The 20296-nt window shown below is 33.1% G+C and overlaps 1 protein-coding gene across 1 annotated transcript in view; it reads right to left on the minus strand.

Moving 5' to 3' along the window:
- Nucleotides 1-11366, minus strand: part of LOC147391413 (MraZ) — an 80034-nt gene extending 68668 nt beyond the window's left edge. Inside the window, exons 1-3 of the mRNA XM_086458225.1 lie at nt 11193-11366; nt 1444-2664; nt 1163-1275 (exon numbers count right to left, since the gene is read on the minus strand). Coding sequence (XP_086314351.1) covers nt 1163-1275; nt 1444-2291 — 961 coding nt within the window. The 5' untranslated portion in view covers nt 2292-2664; nt 11193-11366. The remainder of the gene's footprint in view (nt 1-1162; nt 1276-1443; nt 2665-11192) is intronic.
- Nucleotides 11367-20296: the final 8930 nt, after the last annotated feature.

The following is a 20296-nucleotide window of genomic DNA, read 5'->3' on the forward strand; positions in this document are numbered from 1 at the left end:
CTGTTTAAAAGCCTTCAGAATTGCAAAGATTCAAACTTTCCCGGTGCCTTACTACATCACATTCCAATAGTTTCAGCAAAGCATCATCTTCTCTGTGCCATGGTCCCTTTAAGATACTATATAGAAATAACCACACGGTAAAAACATGCCTGAAAGAGTGGCAGAGGCACGATAATAGTGAAAGAGCTCACTTTTCTAGGCTGGCCAGAGTTGAGGGCTCTCAATGACTTATTTCCCTAATAACTCAAGTTCGGATGGTGCCATTGCTCTTCTACCTCTTTTGGGACTTTTTGGATCATTTATTCAAAAGCCACAGATTTAATAGCTGGTATTTTCCACTTATTCTCTTTGTTCCAACCATTTCATTCTAATCAATCAACCATCCCCTACAATTTTCTCCTATCCCTTCCATTGGTAGTGGTATTTTTTTCATGTACTTCAGTGTTACATGTTCCAGACTATCCACTAATCCATTGTCAGATAGCTAGAGAGTAACATTCTTTCCTTCGCATTGTTGCTTTCAAAAATTAAAATCAAGGAGTGCTGAAAAAGTCTGTAAATGTAAACTGCAGTTTGCATACTGTCGCCTTTGTGTTGATAAAGTCTGTGAGTGATAATTATGTAAACCTGGGTTCAATATCCACCTACACCAGCTTTCCTACCTAAAAGGAAAGAAACTAAAATTATAAAAAAGAATTATAGTGTTGATTGCAATTAACTTTTATGGGCTCGTTTTGGCTATAAATTTGCTATCATAAATAACTGAAACTATTTTTATTTATTTTTTTATAAGATAAAATTTTATTAAAAAAGGGGACGAGATGGCCCCGAATTACAAACTTATCAAAAAGATGGGAGCGCCACTTTGGCCTCCTCTAAACAAAATATATATAAACATCACAGCAACTCGGTGGAGACATGTAATATCTCCTTGTTCGGTATGCAGCTCATGAGAAACATATATCAAGAATTGTTGAAATGAATAAATTACCCAGCTTATACTAATTTTAGCATATAACATTACTGCAAACACAACAGTTGAGACAAGAACCCTTAAAAAAAAAAAAAGAATAAATAAATAACTAACTAGACAGAATTTCGAGAGTAAGGATAGGTGCTTCCACCAATAAATGTCAAATAAATATATGCATTTAGTACAAACCATGTGCAGTGACTGCTACATCTTGTATGCTGTAACAATCCAATGATATTCTTCCACCCCCACCACCACCCCATCCCCTCCCACCTGCTGCACTTACAGTACCAGTTCCTTTCCTAACAATTAAATATGAACCAAAATTTAGAGCAACATACATAAATAGAATTCATAAACTTGCAAATAAAATTCTAAATTTTCTGCAATAATAAAACAAGCAATTTTTCTATTTTTGCATAAATAAAATTGATTTTGACAGAATTAAATGGAGGAACAGCTATACTCACAGCTTTAAGGCTTGAATAACGATACTCCCTCCTGACCCCCCTCCCCCTTTAAGACCACCTTCACCACCTTCAGCAGTTACAGATCCATTTAAATACAGTACATCCTTCACAATAAGCTTTGAGCGTCCTCCTCCATTACCCCCAAATTGTTTTTCATCAGATGTACTGCCCCCCTTACTTCCATAACTCCATGGGTCAGACAGACTAGACCAAGCATAAACATCCCCACCCCAATTTGTCGTATTACGTTTCACACAGGAAGCACCTCGACCTCCATGCCCTCCACCAGATCCAGCATGGTCACTTGGTGTGCCACTAGTCTGAGCAGGTGCTGGTCCACCCAAGGATGTTGTATTAATGGTTGAGTCATGATCCAGAGTCAGATTGGTGGCACAAACAGTTACAGAACCAGCAACTAAAGCTGCATACCGACCCACTTTAACATTGCCTGATATGTTGAAACTTATAGAACAGCCTTCAATGGGGCATACTATTGAAACATGTGGGAGAACCTCTAGATTTCCTGTCCCAAATACATAGAGATCATGATCCAAAGACAAGCTCGAATTTAGCAGGCAGGTTGTGTTCAATGAACCAAAACCTTTAAGATCCTCCTCACAAGACACTGACTTATTAAATAGGAGTACAGAAGATGATGTTTTCATCAGATGAGAGCTGCTTCTTTTGTGTCCATTGCTTAGAACTGATTCTAAATAATTGTGGAATGAGGTTTCTGAACCAATGTCCTCGCTCATATAATACCCTGAACTAAGGAAAAGCATAGATATGAAAAGGTTTCCCAACAGAATGTACCCACAGAGGTGGCCATGGTTCAGCGCTGGATGCATCACAGTTCACAAGAACATCAAAAAACAAGTAAACCAACAGCTCCTGTTGCATGTATATGTATGATCTTAGTAGCCATTTAGACAGGGTAGATTTAGGCTATTCATGAATCTATGTAAAGAAAATGGAACTAATCCCCGTGGCATCAAGTGTAACATAAAGAAAATTCCCCAAAATGTCGAGCCACCTTTATGAAAGTGCTGGATGCTCTGATGATGGCAAACCACTTCTCAAGGCTACCATTCCCACAGTACACATATACATTGTTGGTCCTGCCATGATACTTCCAACTAAGAATAATTTATATTTGAAGAGGGATTAACATAGCCAGCAAAGAACAGAGTGATACAATGTGATGTGAGATCTAATTAAAACCTGCAAAATGACCACCTGAAGTGTCAGACTTTAATTAGAAATAGTCTTGGACCACAAAGAACTCCCAGATAAATATGTTCCCAAGCATTTTTTTTTTTTTTTTTTATGAGTAAAATTTATTGAATATGTTCCCAAGCATGAGATAATTCCATTAAAAACATCCACTGAAATGAATCATGAAGCAACGAAATGAGCACTCATATTACCCAACCATAGAAAACAGATGTACAAGAAGCCAAACATCACCATGAGAGGGTGAGGAAAAAAAACCCAACCATGGATAATTTCAAGTTGGCATCAAAGCATTGGAGAAATCTGGTAATCAGAAACCATAAGGCCATGCATGGTAATTCATTCCAGGTGGCGTCATTGAGTAGTTCTTGCATGAAGGAGACCATTTGCGAAAACCCCATGCAGATTTACTTACTGCTTGAATATATAAGCTTTTTGGCCTCTATGGAGAAGTCTTATGTAGAAGCGTCCTTTGGTCTACAGGAGGTGAAAGGTGGCAAGGCATGTTCTAAATTTTAGGGTTTGAAGATGGCAAGCATTTTGATCTCGGGTGAATCTAAAATCTTCATCGTAGAGAATGGTTTTTTGAAGAAAAACCTTTATGGCAATCCTAACTTAAACCAAATCTTTAACCCAGATCTCAAACCAGATTCCTTATCCCTTATATCATCCTCTTCCCTCACTATCTTGCATCAAAGAGTAATACAAGATGCCAGAACCAAATTTATATCCCATTCATTTAGATTTTACCTGGATCCAAACCTATAATTCATCTTTTCCCCTGTCCAAATCATGAAATTTTTTATTGAACAACGTTTCTTGGAAGAGAAAGTGAAGATAACTAGGAAGTTACCCCTCTAAAGAACCTTGCTCACCACTTATCCTCCTAAAACCTGAGCAGATTTCCCTTACCAACTATAAAGCAAATCCCAATAGAAAATTCCTGACGGACCTTGAGGATGCCTTTACAAACACTACAGCCCTGGGACAATTGGTTCCCCCACTATCCCAGCAATTTTTTTTTCCTTTTATGTCTTTATATGGTAAGTTTTCTCCAAAGGCTTATGCATTCCTCCACAAACCTCCTCCAATGTCAAATGCTAACCATTCTCATGTCCCTTATCCTTTGATCCCCAAGAACCACCCCCCCCCCCCCCCCAAAAAAAAAAACAAAAAAAAAAAAAAAAAAATTTATTGTGGGTGCAGATGGACTTCTAGTCTACCATGTAGTTTTAAAAGTGTTTAGTTTGTCGTTTCAAAACCATCTATGCGTTGAGACTTCTTCAAAGCAACAAACGAAACCCTTTAACAAAACCTAGTTGTTTTTGCATCACTTGTGATTGTATATGAGAGAGATCTCCTAGTCTCAAACCCCAAGAGTATTCAATTAAGCGGTTCTACCACAATGATGAAAAGGAAAAGGGAGAGGAGATCACCTTGTCACGAACTTTTCTAGATTACCGGATCGAGAACTAAAAATGCCCTCTCTTTTTTTTTAATCCAATTACCCTCGACTCAACCAGTTGCACGTAGGACTTTCCGAGGGGGCGATGCGTGTGAACGGTGGGATTAGTCTCACCCAACGGGTGGAGATACCCACGATAGGCACACAAAAAAAAAAAAGATAATCTCGGAAGCCCAAGAAGATGTGGTCATAAAAATTTTCCATGTCAATACGACAAACAATCCCTAAAAATTTTGACTTCTAAATTTCATATATCCATTCGTAAATAGGACCCTATCAAAAATATGTTATTCATAAAAGGAAGGACTTTCAAGTTTCTAGAATTCAAGGTTTTTGCAATATAGGCTAATATATCTCAAAATTGGAAATGTTATCATCCCCTCATCTTTTGACACTAAAGCGAAAAAAATACAATTGGAGCAGATATCTAGGTATCCATGATGATAGAAGAATTGCACTAGCTACATGAATATGATTTCCATTATTTTTGCAACAAGATCTGAATAAAGACTAGAGAAAGACATCAAGACATAGGATTTATCTCCATCTAGCTCTTCATTCAGAGTAAGAATCCAAGATCATCAAGGTGTCCCAGCCAATTGCTCAATGACAGACAAATGATTTTGAATGGTACACAATCCAAGATGGGTCTATTAGGGACCAGTTTTTTATACAAGTTCCCATAAAATATCCCACTCCTCTAATCTCCCCTTTATCATCCAACGTCAACTTACAAAAATTCAAATGAAAAAGCATATTGCCTTTTCTTCTACCATTGACACCCTATTAAAAACCTCATTAGTTTCCCCTTTCATGAGCAATCCCACTCTTGAGTTTTTGTCTCCAACCAATTTCTTTCTCCTTGAACAACCTTTTGATCTTTTTTACTTTTATTTTTTACAATGATGATACCCCTTCCTATTTTTGGCTATTTGTGGTAGATTCTCCTAAATAATTTTCAATTTCAAATCCCTCCTCAAAAAATTTGTGTATTCCATATAATAATATTCCCCTTAAGGGGCCTAAGCTTTTATTTTACATTTTATTAACGATTTAGCAAGAGGTTTATGAAAGTTGATTATCCATTCCCAAACCCAACTGATTTGGACCATGCAAAAAAGCTAGTGAAGCATGGATTGAGAAATATTATACGATTTGTTTCAATTTCAAATACAGGGTTCATCTTCAAAGTGTTTCTGGATATAGTCTATTGGAGGAATATGGTCCCCATGGGTTTCAGGAGGACCAAATCATTAGTGAGAAGTAGGTTCCATTTGAAAACTACCATATACCTTTGAAATCCAAGTAAAAACCGTTTGGTTAGCTAGTAGGTGGACAAAGGGAGGGGGCAACATATAATGTGTGGAAAAAAATACTTAAGTAGAGTAAATATTATGGCTACCACAATATCAAAGCTAGTGATGCCATCAAAATATCTAAAGCTCAAGAGAAAGTGTTTGGATCATACCATTCTTCATTTAAATCTTGTCTCAGCTCAGTTGGCATGTACACTTTTGTGGCCTAAGCCTAGTGTGGATCATCTACATGTGCGAGTAAAAAAACAGTACCAGCCTCAAATCCATTGTTTTGGTCAAACTAGAAAGTTTCATAGTCTAGGGGCATCTTCAACTATTCTGTTTGCATATCAAAAAGAAGTTTCCTTCTGTTCTAGAAGAGCACACGCCCCTTTGAATAAGTTTGGTGTGCCAAATTCTAAAGATTCTTTTTTTTCCCAATGTGGTGATTCTACCTCAATGTCAGGGGTACCCCTCTCATTTGAGTTCCACAATGGTCGGTATTTTACTAAATAGTTCAACTTGTTCCCCTCTAGTTTTTATACAACCTTGGTTAGTTCTCCCACCCAACTAATAGTAATCACAACGTGGGATCTGGGTTTTTATTATTTACTTTTTTTATCTCTCTCCTTCATTGCAAGATACGAGCAGAACCCAACTGGTTGCTAAGAATGCACCACTTTCTACCTTGAGACAAGTGTAAACCACTATTTGGTTATTACTTATTAGAAACAACCCCAATTTCAAGCGCCAAGTCCAAGGTTTTTATCCTGATGTTAATCCAAAGTTCAGATCTCCATGCAAAAAAAAAATAAAAATGCAATGCCAGTATTTTTCCAACATCTAATAAGGCTTATAATGAGGGTGTCCATCATTTAGTGGATGTCAAGAGGCAAAAATTGGGTAATTTTTGGGGCAATATCATCAAATAACCTAAGATCTTTACTATCCCAATTATCAAGTGCAACTTTCCTTTTCTCCGAATTTTGATGATAAGCCTTGATGATAGAAGTTAGACCATTGTAATTTTCCTCAACATACAACTTCTACATTTGGTAAAGGAGGCTGATCCTTCAAAATGGGTTACTGACAATGTCATGGACATCAGCATTAATGTTGGGACTACCTCAAAATGAGACAAGAGAGTTCTGCAAACCTCTTAAATCAATTGTCGTTAAAGGAAATAACAAAGGAAGAAATGGAAATGCCAAAATTACATCAAGTGTTTAAGTGATAAACTTCAAATTAATCTCTTCCAAAATATAACTCAATGAAATGCATTTGGTGGTTTACTAAGAAGGTTGAACACAGACGTGGAGATGTATGTGGGGGAACGTAGTTGTAAAAGAGGAAATCCACAGTAACAATGAAGATTTTGTCTTGGAATGTGGAATGTTGGAATGCATGGGGAATAGAAATAAGGACTGATTGTCAAATACATGACTAGAAAAAAACAAAAAATTTAGTGATGCTTCAAGAAGAAAAAATTGGGAATATGGACATCAACATCATCAGAGATTTGTCAATGGAGACGTTGGCCATTGTGTACTTAAAGCTCTAGAGATTCAAGGGATGGTTACTAATTGAGACAAGAAAGCCATTAAGGTGAAAGATATGTTAATGGATGCATGTTAGGTTTCAATATTACAAAATTGTGGAGGGAGTGTATGGCTTTAATGATAGAGACTTCAAAGACCATATTTACAACAAGCCAACGTACATTGGCAAAGATTTAAGATGATCATGTCTCTTTTAAAAAGAAATAAGTGGGAAGAGATAGCCCATGTATGCGATTCAATATTATCTAATAATACTTGGATCGTAGATTTGCCTCATGGATCTAAACCTATAGGGTATAAGTGAGTATTTAAAAGAAAATACAATACTGGTGGGTCTATTTAACCCTTCAAGGCTAGATTGGTAGCCAAAGGATTCAAACAAAAGGAAGGAATAGATTATTTTGATACATATGCACCAGTAGCCAGAATAACATCCATTAGAGGATTTATGGCTTTAGCTTCTATTTATACTTTATATGTACATGTAATGGATGTTAAAACTGCATTTTTAAATGATGATCATGATGAAGAGGTGTATATGGAACAACCAGAAGGGTTTGTTATGCCTGGAAATGAAAATAAAGTTAGTAAATTAGTTAAGTCATTGTATGGTTTAAAACAAGCACCAAAGCAATGGCATGAAAATTTTGATTTTGTGTTTTTGTCTCATGGATTTAAGCCTAACAATGCTGATAAATGCATTTATTCTAAATTCACAAAAGATTATGGTGTTATCATTTGTCTTTATGTAGATGACATGCTTATATTTGAGAGTAATATGAAAGGAATTGACGAAACTAAAAAGTATCTAATTTCAAAGTTCAAGATGAAAGATCTTAATGAAGTTGATACTATTTTTGGGATCAAAATAAAGAAACATAATAGGGGTTACGCCTATGTCAATCTCATTATGTAGAGAAAGTGATTCTTAAATTTCAATATTTAGGAATTAAAGAAGATAGTACCCCATATGATTATTCATTTAAAGTGATAGAGAATTCTAGGAGGCAATTGCTCAATTACAGTATGCTAGTGCAATTGGTAATTTGATATATGCAATGCATTGCATAAGACCAGATATTTCATTTGCAGTTTGTAAACTTTCTAGATATATAAATAATCCTAGTACAAAACATTGGAAAGCGACTCCTTGGGTATATTAAAAGAACTATTGAACTGGGACTATATTATACCGCATTTCCTACAGTTCTAGAGGGATACACTGATGCTAGTTGGATAACTAGTGCTAGTGATAATGAGTCGATGTATAGTTGGGTTCTTATTCTTGGTGGTGGAGCTATTTCTTGGGCTTCTAAGAAACAGACGTATATTTCACATTCGACAATGGAATTTGAATGTATTGCCTTAGAGACAATAGGCAAAAAGGCACAATGGCTACGAAATATGCTACTAGAAATAGATTTGTAGCCACAACCGATGCCAGGCATTTCTTTGCTCTGCGACAATGAAGCTACTATGTTTAGAGCGTATAGCAAAATTTATAACGGTAAATCTAGACATATTAGCTTGAGACATGAATATGTCAAACAGTTAATTCTTGATGGAATTGTAACCATAGTACATGTTAGGTCAAAAAACAACTTGGTGGATCCATTTACTAAGGGACTCTCGAGAGACTTAGTAAAAAGTACATCTAATGGAATGGTTTTGAAATCCTTTCTATAAAGTCACCTACAATGAAACCCAACCTTATAATGGCTACAACTTTTCTAAGGTTTAATGGGTAATAACAATTTGTAGTTAAGTGACTGATTGAGCACTAAGATTTTATTTATCATTTTATTGATAAATCCATTCCAAGATGTTTAAAGGTGACTGTTACACTTATTTAAGAATGACTTTTATAATCTTAATGAAGTTCAAGAAGTTTGTTAAGAGTTTATAGTAATGGGGACACTAAAGGAACTTCACCTATATAAACATAAGAAGTGGTATGACTTCTAGCAAAAGTTTGGGATTTACTTTTGTAAATGTTTATGAAACCCAGGATGAAGTACATGATTTACGAAAGTTGATAAAATCATGTGTGGTTTTTCCGTATTTAATATATAGGAATCTTGGTTTAAGCTTAGGCCACCAATGACTTCATTAGGTATTTGAATTACTTACACTAATTGAAGGTTTAAGTCGAAAGATACCTTCTTATATGCATGAGGATATCAATATTTAACTAAGACTTAACATTATATTCTAAGTGGGGCAATGTTGTATTTAGAATATAGTGCTAAGTGGGAAAGTAGAAAAGTAATTGAGAAGCACTGGATAAATTCCATGGAAGTTTTTTCCAAAAGATTATTTTAAACTCTGGAATTAAGCACCATTTCAGAAAAATTTGTCTTCTTTTTCAAAAGATGTCTTCTTTCAAAAGGTGTCTTCTTTCAAGCATCATTTAAACAAACAAACATGTTTGTTCACGGGAAATGTGTCTTCTTCCAAGAGTTGTAATTCTTGATTGTCTTTAAAACTAGGAGTCTACATTCTAGAAAACTACTTCAATTTTTTACCTCTCTCTCTTTTAATCTTATATTTTCGTGTAAAATTCTGAAGAAATTCTTCATAATTGTTGCCTGCAGAATTTGGTGATTTTGTTGTATCCTGGAGGTGAATTGCTTGGAACCTAACAGAAAACTTGATTGAGTGGGGGCAATTAACACCTTAAAGATAGTGTCTCAGACACGCCTTAGAATCACAAGAAAATACTGATTTATACTAATTCCATAGTAATTTTCTTAACAATCATTTGTAAACAACTTCATCTTCTTCATGTTTCTTACGTTCTGTTTTAATCTGGTCAGTATCATTAGGTTTCTGTTCTGGTAGTAATGCCAGATTTGGGTGAAGTAAATATGAAATCTTCAAGGCAATAAGTAGGAACAACATCTTGTCTTGCCAGCAGGTAAAATTGGTTCCATTGAATCTGTCCAATTTAATGAACTCTTGATTCATCACTTTGAAAGATGTCATATAAGATTCTGATTCCATTTCGAATTACACCTTAAAATTGTTAAGAAAATTGCTACGGAATTAATATAAATCAAGATTTTCATGTGATTTTGAGGCATGTCTGAGACATTATCTTTAAGGTGCTAGTTACCCCCACTCAATCAATTTTGTTATTGGTTTCCAAGCAATTCACCTCTAAGATACAACAAAATCACCAAATTCTATAGACAGGAATTCTGAAAATATAAGACTGAAAAAGAGAGAGATAAAAAAATTGTAGTAGTTTTCTAGAATGCAAACTCCTAGTAGTTTTAAAGACAATCAAGAATCACAATTATTGGAAAAAGACACATTTTCCTGTGAACAAACATGTCTGTTTGTTTAAATGGTGTTTGAAAGAAGACACCTTTTACTGAAATGGTGCTTAATTCCAAAGTTTAAAATACTCCTTCGGAAATAACTTCCATGATATTTTATCCCATGCATCTCACTCACTTTTCTACTTTCCAAATTCACGATTACTTCTGATTTTTATACATATTACTTACACAATCTTGGTGGTCAATCACTAATGTTATTTTGGTTCGATTTCTGTTTTGGTTAGTAAACTTGATTTCTGACAAGCTCAATTGCTATTAGTTTCAGTATATTTGAAATTTACGTTGTTTAATTGTCATTATATACCACAATCTACTGTTTTTTTTTTTTTTAATGATAGTTAAGAATGTTTTCGGTAACAAAGAAGTTCAAAAAACAAACAAAGGTGCACAAAGTACACATGCATGTTCATATCGATTACATTTTCTTCATCAAAAGCTCAAAGAAGTTCAAAAAACAAACACAATTGCACAAATTACACATACATGTTCATATCGATTACATTTTCTTCATCAAAAGCTCGAAGAAGTTCAAAAAACAAACAAAATTGCACAAATTACTCATGCATGTTCATAACGATCACATTTTCTTCATCAAAAGCTAAACTTCAAACAGAACGAAACACCAAAACAGGAATATAAGCGGCAAATCAGAAATTGAAATTCTTCCAGAAAACAGTTGCAAGATCTACTATTCTAATTGATAATTTCTACATTTGTACTACGAAATCCACACATCAAAACACAGATTCCCAAAAACTATTCAAATCTCATAGGAATTTCACTAACACAGCTTCAAATTAAAAGATCAAAAGAAATTCCAGAGATTAAAGGTAGATAGGAACTACACACAGACCTTTCGATTTAGAGATCGAAGAAGAAAACCTCTCTCTCTCTCTCTCTCTCTCTCTCTCTCTCTCTCTCCTCTCTTCTGTCTCTGTTCTGTTGTTCTTTCTTCTTTACTTCAAATGGTTTCACTTTTTTTTCTTTTTAGCTTCTCCTTTTGGGAAGCAAGTCTCGACAAGTCCAACTACGTTTACACAGCTGGACTCCGCTGACAAAATATATAACGTAGCAGCGGTTGAGACCTTTTGTAACTTCCCCTGTAATCCATAGAAATTTCGAAACTGCCATTCTCTTCCAATTCCCCACACTAACGGGTTTAATAGGGGAAAAAACTTTTGAGCGGCCTGTCACCATCAAAATTTTGGTCAAGCCTTCTATTTATATAACACGTAGCATCTTCACTTTTTCGTCAGATTCCTATCATTTCAAAACTGGTGACACTTAGGGTTGTGAATGTGAAGGGACCATTAATAAAAAAGATATATTATATCGTCACACCAACTTTTACTTACACCACCCCAATTCATATATAGATGTAACATACATCTTGAGGTGGTGTTATCAAAAGTTAGTGTGGCAATAGAAACTCTCTAAAATAATTTTTAATACCTTTCATATACCAATTTTTAATACCCACTTGAAAGAAATCGAACTTATAGGTATTGGAATCAATTGATTTTACTTGACAAGGGCTATGCATCATTGGCTTGGTTAGTCTTTACTTGACCAACTACCTAATACTACATGCATGCTCATTAAACAATGCTTTTATGTTTGATTCAGGATTTGGCCCGAACTGATTGGTAGATTCCAACGTGTCACGCACCCGTTTGCCATTTTGTTCTCAATTGTTCCCAACAAATGTAGGCCCCTACCCCACTACAAGAAATGTAATCTGACGCACTTCGGCCCTGACGGAACGAAGGAACTCATAATCGATTTAATTTTATAGTATTTTAAAGATAATGCTGAAGTAACATTATAGGGGGATGGGGGCATTTTTGATGTGAAAATGTGTACGAACCATAGATGCTTTCATCGAGATCTCACTTGTATCTCAATGACAATAATCTATGGTTCTTACACACTTCAACGTTAGAAATGTCCCCCCACAATGTTACTCCAGTACGGCAATATTTTAAATTAGAAATGGTTCAATATTTCCTTACACTTTTTAAGTTAATATATACTGGTTGGTATGCTTTGAATCATTAAAAAAAAAAAAACATGATCCCAATCATGCAACCATAAAATCCAACAATTGAGATTTATCTTGACATAGGTATCCTCTAGATTTGTGTTATCTAGATCTTTATTGTTGGATTTCACGTCTACAAGGTTGAGATCATGTGTTTTATCATGAGTCACCCGATCCCAATCATATATCACGTAACAATTTTTTCTAGTTTCTGCATAAATAATGTATTTTAACTTAATGTTCATATTTCCCATCAGCTTATCCCTCATAAAGAAGATAGATTTTTATCTTTAAAAAAGGTAAACTCGTATTCTTATTCTTACTAAAATAAATTGTAATTATGTTGTTGATGTTTTTATTGATGATGTGTTGTATTCTTTGGAAACAAAAAAAAATTTCAGTGATTTGAAAATAATATTTTTCTTTATATTTTATGATTAAAATAAATTTTCTTGAAAGGAAAGGGAATGCTACTATCACTCAATATTTTTATCTTTTTTCTTGTCTCATCAGTTTACTGAGAACTGAAATCGTTGCATACCCATGATTTTTGGTGATTATGGCTTTGATTCCACTAATTTTAAAATCAAAATCGAAACTAACAAAAATAAAAAACAGCAAATATATGATGGTACCAATTCTAGATATGAATCAAACTAGAACCGACCCATTGACACCCCTAGTTATATGCCCCATAGATGAATGAAAAATGATTTAAAAATCCTTAATTTATTTTTCCAACAAAACCATTGTTATTCTACCTCTTGGGTAAGATGATGATGATCATCATGATAAGCTTGCAACTAGGGTTGCAATAAGTCAATGCTTTGATTGGACTAATGGGCATATAAACAAGTTGAGTAGCTGGTCGAGTAAGGCCTAGGCCTGCCCAACCCTTTTATAGACTTGGGTCGAATCAGGGCAAATTTCAAGTCAGACGAACTTAAGTCTCGAAAAAAAACTGAATCAGGCTCATGGATAGGAGTGGACCATAAGTTGATGGGTCAAATAATGTCACGAGCTAATTACCCAATTTTGTATTGAGATTACTTAGTCTATACAAAATGACAACGATGATGATGATGGTGGTGGTGGTATTGAGATCACTTATTCATTAATATACAAGAGGAGATCGGGGTGAGGGGCATGTCATCAATTTAAAACATAGTCACAGAAATCTTTCCATTTTTTCTAAAATTTCAAAAAAAAATAAAAAATCTCTGAATGAGAGATTAGTCAGTTAAATCAACTAATTAAAAAATTGATTTATCAATTAATCGTTGAATATAGTAAAACAAAATTTACCACTTACCTTCAAATTTTTATTTCTTTAATCATAATAAAAAGATGCTTTGAAACATACATGGTTTGTATGCGACTAACGTAGCAAGGGCACAGAACCATATATATTTTTTGCTGGGATACACAACGAAAAAGATCTATGATTTTACGCTCTTGCCATGTCAGCCATGTACAAATCGCATATATCTTAACATGTCATTTTATCATTAATTTCTTCTTTAACATTCAAATCTAAAGAGCAAGATAGGGATTCTAGGGAGATTAAAGATATAGGTTTTGGTAAGGAACCCAAAAAATATCATCCATATATCTCCCAATTTTTGCCTTTAAAAAAATTTTGAATGTATCTGAATGAAACCCCAATGATCCAGTCTTTGTTACTATAGTTTGTAAAACACAGTGACATATAGGGGTGTCAATTGGTCGATTCTGATTTGATTCCTTAAGAACTTAAAATCATAATAATTACATTATTCGATTCTAGCTCTTGTTGGTTCTGAGTCCAGTTCCAAAATAAATGGAATCAAAATCAGAATTGCCAAAAAAACATAGGTACCCATAGATTTCAATTCTCAAAATTCTAATGAGAAAAATATATATTTTAAATTAGTATAAAATTGTTTTTCTTTCAAAAAATTAACATATAAAATTACAAAATTATTAACTTAGCTATAATTTGTTATACTAAAGATACAAATTAATTTTTTTCCTTAGTTATAAATAATATTTTTTTTAGAAGATATAGTTCATTTTAAGTTCCAATCAATAATTTATACGAAAAATTAAAGAATTTTACCTAATATGCATTAATCTTGTTACAAGAGAATACCTTAAATCATCTATAATACGAACAAAAATGATAAAATAAATCGATTTCGAGGTACCCACAAGTATCCATGGAAAGTGTAGAAAATATGAATTTTATTGAATAATTCTTGAATGAATATTACAAAAGCCCCAATAGGGTAATTATAGACATTACAGCAACCAAGATATATAAAAACTACCTAATATAAATATTCTAGAATATTCTAATTAATATATTCTAAATATCAATATATATTCTAGGATATCCTTCATCACAACCTTCCATTTGTGTGAGATACACTAACAATGACACAATGTATCTCATGCATTTTAATACAGTGCATCTTATTCTCTAACAGAAAAAATCTAACGGTTTCGATTCCTATCGGTTCAGTTTCATTTTAGACCTGGCTTTAATCAATTTCAATAAAAAGGAATCAAACCAGATTTTCAGTTAAATGGGTACTCGTTGACACCCCCAATGACATATATAAAATTAGTCGTGTTAGAGTGTGACCTCAGCGAAAGACATCTTGACGTGGTGGCGCGCGCATGTCTTTAAATTTATTTTATGCATAGCTCAAGAAAATATATTTACAGACATGTGCACATCATCACATCAAGATGTTTCCGTGTGTTCACCTCCGAGGTCACTCCGGCATTATATCCAAGCACGTCATTAATTGAAAGATTGAAAAGCCACGTGTCAATAAAGGAGTGGGTTACTCCAAAACTTGGAAGCGAAACGTCAGCGACGAAGTTGCGCCCTTTTAGTATCCACTTTAGGACAAACAGTAAAGCGTCACACCTAAGTTATTGCTATTTTCATCGATATCCCTGTCGTAATCGCAAGGGGAATCCAACGGTCTAAACTGTTCATATAGCATTAACTATGGGTCAATGTCAGAGTTATTAGTACTACCGTTACTGACTGTGAAATAAACGGTAAAAACGGTGAAGAACTATCCACGTCATTAAAACGAAAATTAAATTGTTCTTAAAAATAAAAAATAAAAGACATTGTTGACACTTGACCGTACACGTGTAGTCCAAATAAATTAAATTGATTAGACCGTGGGCCATACTTGTATGTCATGAGTCAAAATGGGCCATGAAGACAACCCACGTATTAAGGGAAGAAAAGTATTAGCGTCCAACGAGGCTGGACAATGAATATCCGACGAGCAGCTTAGATGGAAGATGTTTACAAAGATTTTTAGGAAATTTGATCTCTAGAAAATCGTATTGATCTCACTTGGCAATCTATTTTTCTTTTGAAAATTTTAGTAATATCCCTATAAAATTTGTTATATTATATTTAACCCCTTATAAAATGCAAGATTAAATTTAACTCTTGATCAAAAGTCAATGTCTCTTTTTGTTAATGATCACTGAAATTTTGATTAATTATTTAAATTCACATAGTAAAAAAGAATAATATTCACGGTGGAAAAAAAATCATATTTCCATGAATGATTTCAAGGAATTTGTTTTCCAAAGAATAAAATTTTCCTTGAAAAAATATTTAAGGGAATTTGAGAAAATAAATTTCACTAAATTATCGTAATTTTGAAAATAACAAAACGAGAGTAGACATGCGAAAATAACATTCAAAGGTGCAAAAATTAAATTTCTTTCTAAGGAAAAATTACTTTGAGGATGAATTTATTTTTTAGGAAAAATGCACAATCATACACCTAAAATCATATTTTGAGGGGGAAAAAATTATTTTTCCCAAATCCAATCTTTTGGGCCCACCTACTTTCCCTGATTGTGTTGATTATCATAGATGACCAATGCACCAAAAATTACTTGATAATTGATCATGAAGATGTTTTTTTTTTCTGTGACTATAGAAGAGCCCACCAAATGCACACAATCAACAACGGTGTGTTGGTCTGGATAAGTATATCAAACTTTGCTATATAGTGCAAGAGCAAAGTTTTTTTTTTCGCCCCATCAATGGACGTGGAAATGTGTTTTCGTATCTAAAACGAATCCTAAATAAAATTACGAGAAACCCCTGACTTCGAAGTACTAATTTCAACCAAACAAATCTTTAAAGATAGACATACTATTCTAAATTATGGAATTGTTGAATATTTGTGATGATACGTTTCTCGTGGATATATATATATATAAAGGTAAGCTAATACGTTTCTTATACATATTTTTTATTAGAAGATAATCTTAAAATAAAAAAAAAAATTATAAAAAATATAACCAAATTTTGACACCTTGCAACCCCTTTAGAAAAGATTAAGGAAAAAATAAATAATTTTATAAATAAAAAAAGAATAATGCATGACCTCAGGCTCGAACCTCATATTGAACTTTTTGCCGTGAAAGTGCATGGGAACCATGGATGCATTTTTGAGATCACTTCAACACCACTCATAAAAATAAAAAAAATTCTCAATTAATATGATTGACCAAATAACATGATGATACAGCTCACATGTTTCACTTGTATAATAAACTATAAGGGAATGGGCATGTGTTACACACATGTTGTTTGGGAAAAGACTTGTCAAAACTCAAAACCTTGGCTCTTAAGTCTTACCATTGTATTTTATTAGTGAACTAGAGTTTATTCAGGTTGTGGTGGAAAGGAGTTAACGAGAAATGATAGTAAAATTAGAGAGATATTATTGTAGTTAAAGGATAAGAGAAGAAATATAGTAAAATTGAAGGAATGTTATTAAAAATGAGAGGAAAAGAAAAACAATAAAAGTAAAAAGTGTGAAGAGAAAAGTCAATAAAGTGAGATAATGTAGATCTCACTCCACCATATTTAGAATGGGCATTTATATCTCACAATTGTAATTGAAAATTATCATCAAGATGCGTGCAAGATTGAATCTGAACCCTTATTTATGTAAGGATAAACATGGGAAGAGTACTGTTGTATTTTATTAAATAATTTTTAAAATATTAATTTTTTATTTATTTGATATTGTTATAAATAAATTATGCAAGTATATTTCTATATATAATTAAAAATATAATTAATATGGATTTATGAAAATAATACTCACATTCTTTCATTATAATATAATCAGAATTTGCTTGTGCTTACAACACGAATCATTTTTAAGATTAAAGGGGTAAAAGATGAAGGATAGTGAAGTTAAATGAGTATTATTCAAAAAGGGAAGGAAAGGAAATAAAATAAAGTTGAATGGGTGAGAAGAAAAAAGGCAGTAAAGCGGAGTTATATGACCACTAGTTTATCTCAATATTTATATCCCACAAAATTGTAGTAGAAAGGAGTCTACTATTATCTTTTATCGTATAAATATATAATAAAGAAGGAATACTTGGTAGGAACATGATGCTAAGGTAAAGATTCATCAAACATATAAATCATTAAAAACAACAAAAAAGAAAGAAGAGATACAAATTGCCCAAGTTCTCTATAGTTCATTTATGCATATGAACCACCATTATGTTATGCCTAGGGCTGTTGAAGAATTGCACTAGACCTGAAATCCAAGCGGAAAACTTTAGATCTAGCTTAAGGAAGTGGGTTTAACTAAGTATTTAATCCAATAAGGCCTCAATTCGACAACCTATAAAAAAAAGTTCTAGATCAACCATGTTCTGATATTATGAAATGTGAGAATTTATCCAAATTATATAATATATATATAATTTCTAAATGTAGGAAATTTATTGTATTATTTAAATCAAATCCAATTGATCGAATTGGATTTAAATCCTAATATTGAGATCCGATTAAATAACCAAATCCTAAAATTGAGATTTGATTAAAGAACCAATCCAACAAAGATTGGATCCAATCAATTCCAGATCTAATTCGATTATTATCGGATTGGTGTTAGATAGACCCCAATCCAATCTAGACCTTGACAGACCTAATTGGACCTATACTCCAAGCATTGGTATAGGATCAATGTTATATATACTTTGATTTTTTTAAAGAAAAAATTTCTTAAAGGACCCTGGCGGAGGGATTTCTTGTAATTAGTCCCTAAGTTTTAGGGTTTCTCTTAATAGTCCATTTAGTAAAACTTTTTTTTTTCTTCTAATCAGTCCCTAAACCCCACTCTACATATCTCTTATGCTTGAAATGTCAAAACTACCACAACCATTCTAACTCACCATTTTTATCCAAAAAAATTGGATTTCCAACATACTAGTTGAGTTTCGAAGACTTCATTCCAATGGAAAAGATTTGAGATGGAAGAAGAATCCATTTTCAAGTATTTTGAAGATGTATATAAAAAAGTTAAGACTTTTATTTTTATTTATTTGCTTTGTTTATGGATGAAAATCAATCAAGGATGGTTTGTCTTTTGGTTTGAAATCATTTACACAAGTTGTTATGTCAAGTTTTTAGTTGATCTTTATATGTACGTACTTTAGTCGGAAAAACTCGAAAAATGAAAACGCGTGGATTTTATCAACCTCGAGCTCATCAATTTTATTTTTGGTTTCAATATTTTTTTTGTCGAATTCGACATTTCTTAAAAAAAAATTCAAACTCAGCAATACAAATTGGTGAGCTCTACAATAAATAAAACTAGTGAACTTGACCATAAATAAAAATTGGTGAGCTCGACACTATATAAATTTTTTTTGAATCTTAACTTCGTTCTTCATTTTGTGTTATAAATCATCAAAATAAATATAAAAAAATATATTTAAATGTTCACAATTAGAAATATATCGTTTTCATTCATCATTTACGATATAAAAATAAAATAAAAAATGATTGGAATCATTGTACGTGAAGAAGATGAAAAGGGGGTAGTTTGGGTATTTCAAAAATATTATAGTTTGCGATGAGGTTGAGGGACCATTAACAAATAAAATGTTTACTAAATGAACTATCAAGCAATGGCTCAAAACTCAAGGACTAATTAGAAAAGATCCCTCCGTTAGGGTCCTTTAAGTAATTTTCATTTTTTAAAATCATGCCCGATTTTATATATAATGTTGGATCTAAAGATACAATGCCTAGTGGGCCAACCAAGAAGGGTAAAATCAGAGAGTAAGCTATATAAATCCTTATAAATTTTAATAATTACATACTCCTGTTGGCCACATGGGAGCACGATTCCCGAGTTTATAGTTGCTATTAGATTCAATTATTTTTATTGATAGATTTCATGAATAGGTTCATGTGGGGATTGATGTGAACCCATGTGAAAAAGCACCATAATTGTTCTCCTAACCTAGGTCATCAAAATCATGAATTTGATAAAGAGAGAAAAATAACCAAACCTTTAAAAATAATTTTATGGCCAAATGAATCTACTTTATTTAAGATTTTTATGGTCAAATCAAACCTCAAACAATATATTATAGTTACTTTTAATTAATTTCTTTTACTAAATGTCCTTTGTGGGATTGCCACAATTCTATTTCAAGGATTGGAGCCAAACTTGAAAAATAGTCTTTGAAAGCAAGAAAATATGATTACGACAAAAACTGGATCAAACAGGTGGTTTGACCAGATTTTATAACTAAATTGATTTGATTAGTTAACCTTCAAGGGACAATGTTGAGAGACAAAAATTTTCCTATATGATTTAAAATTTTCGGATTGAGCTGATTTTTTGTGAGGATGATTTCTATGGTGAGGATATCATCCTCACAAAAACTCAGCTCATTTTATATCGTTAATTTGTAAATCACTTTTGATCCTCATAAAAAATCAGCCCAATTCGAAACTTTTAAGACATATAGGACAAATGCGGGTGTAGCAACTGACCTAACCAAGGTGGAGAACATGGTCAGTTGGCTCAAGCCCACAACATTTAAGGCGCTTATAGGCTTTT

Source organism: Akebia trifoliata, chromosome 11 (assembly GCF_017979445.1).
Source record: "Akebia trifoliata isolate Shusen 1 chromosome 11, ASM1797944v1, whole genome shotgun sequence".
NCBI classification, from domain to species: Eukaryota; Viridiplantae; Streptophyta; class Magnoliopsida; order Ranunculales; family Lardizabalaceae; genus Akebia; species Akebia trifoliata.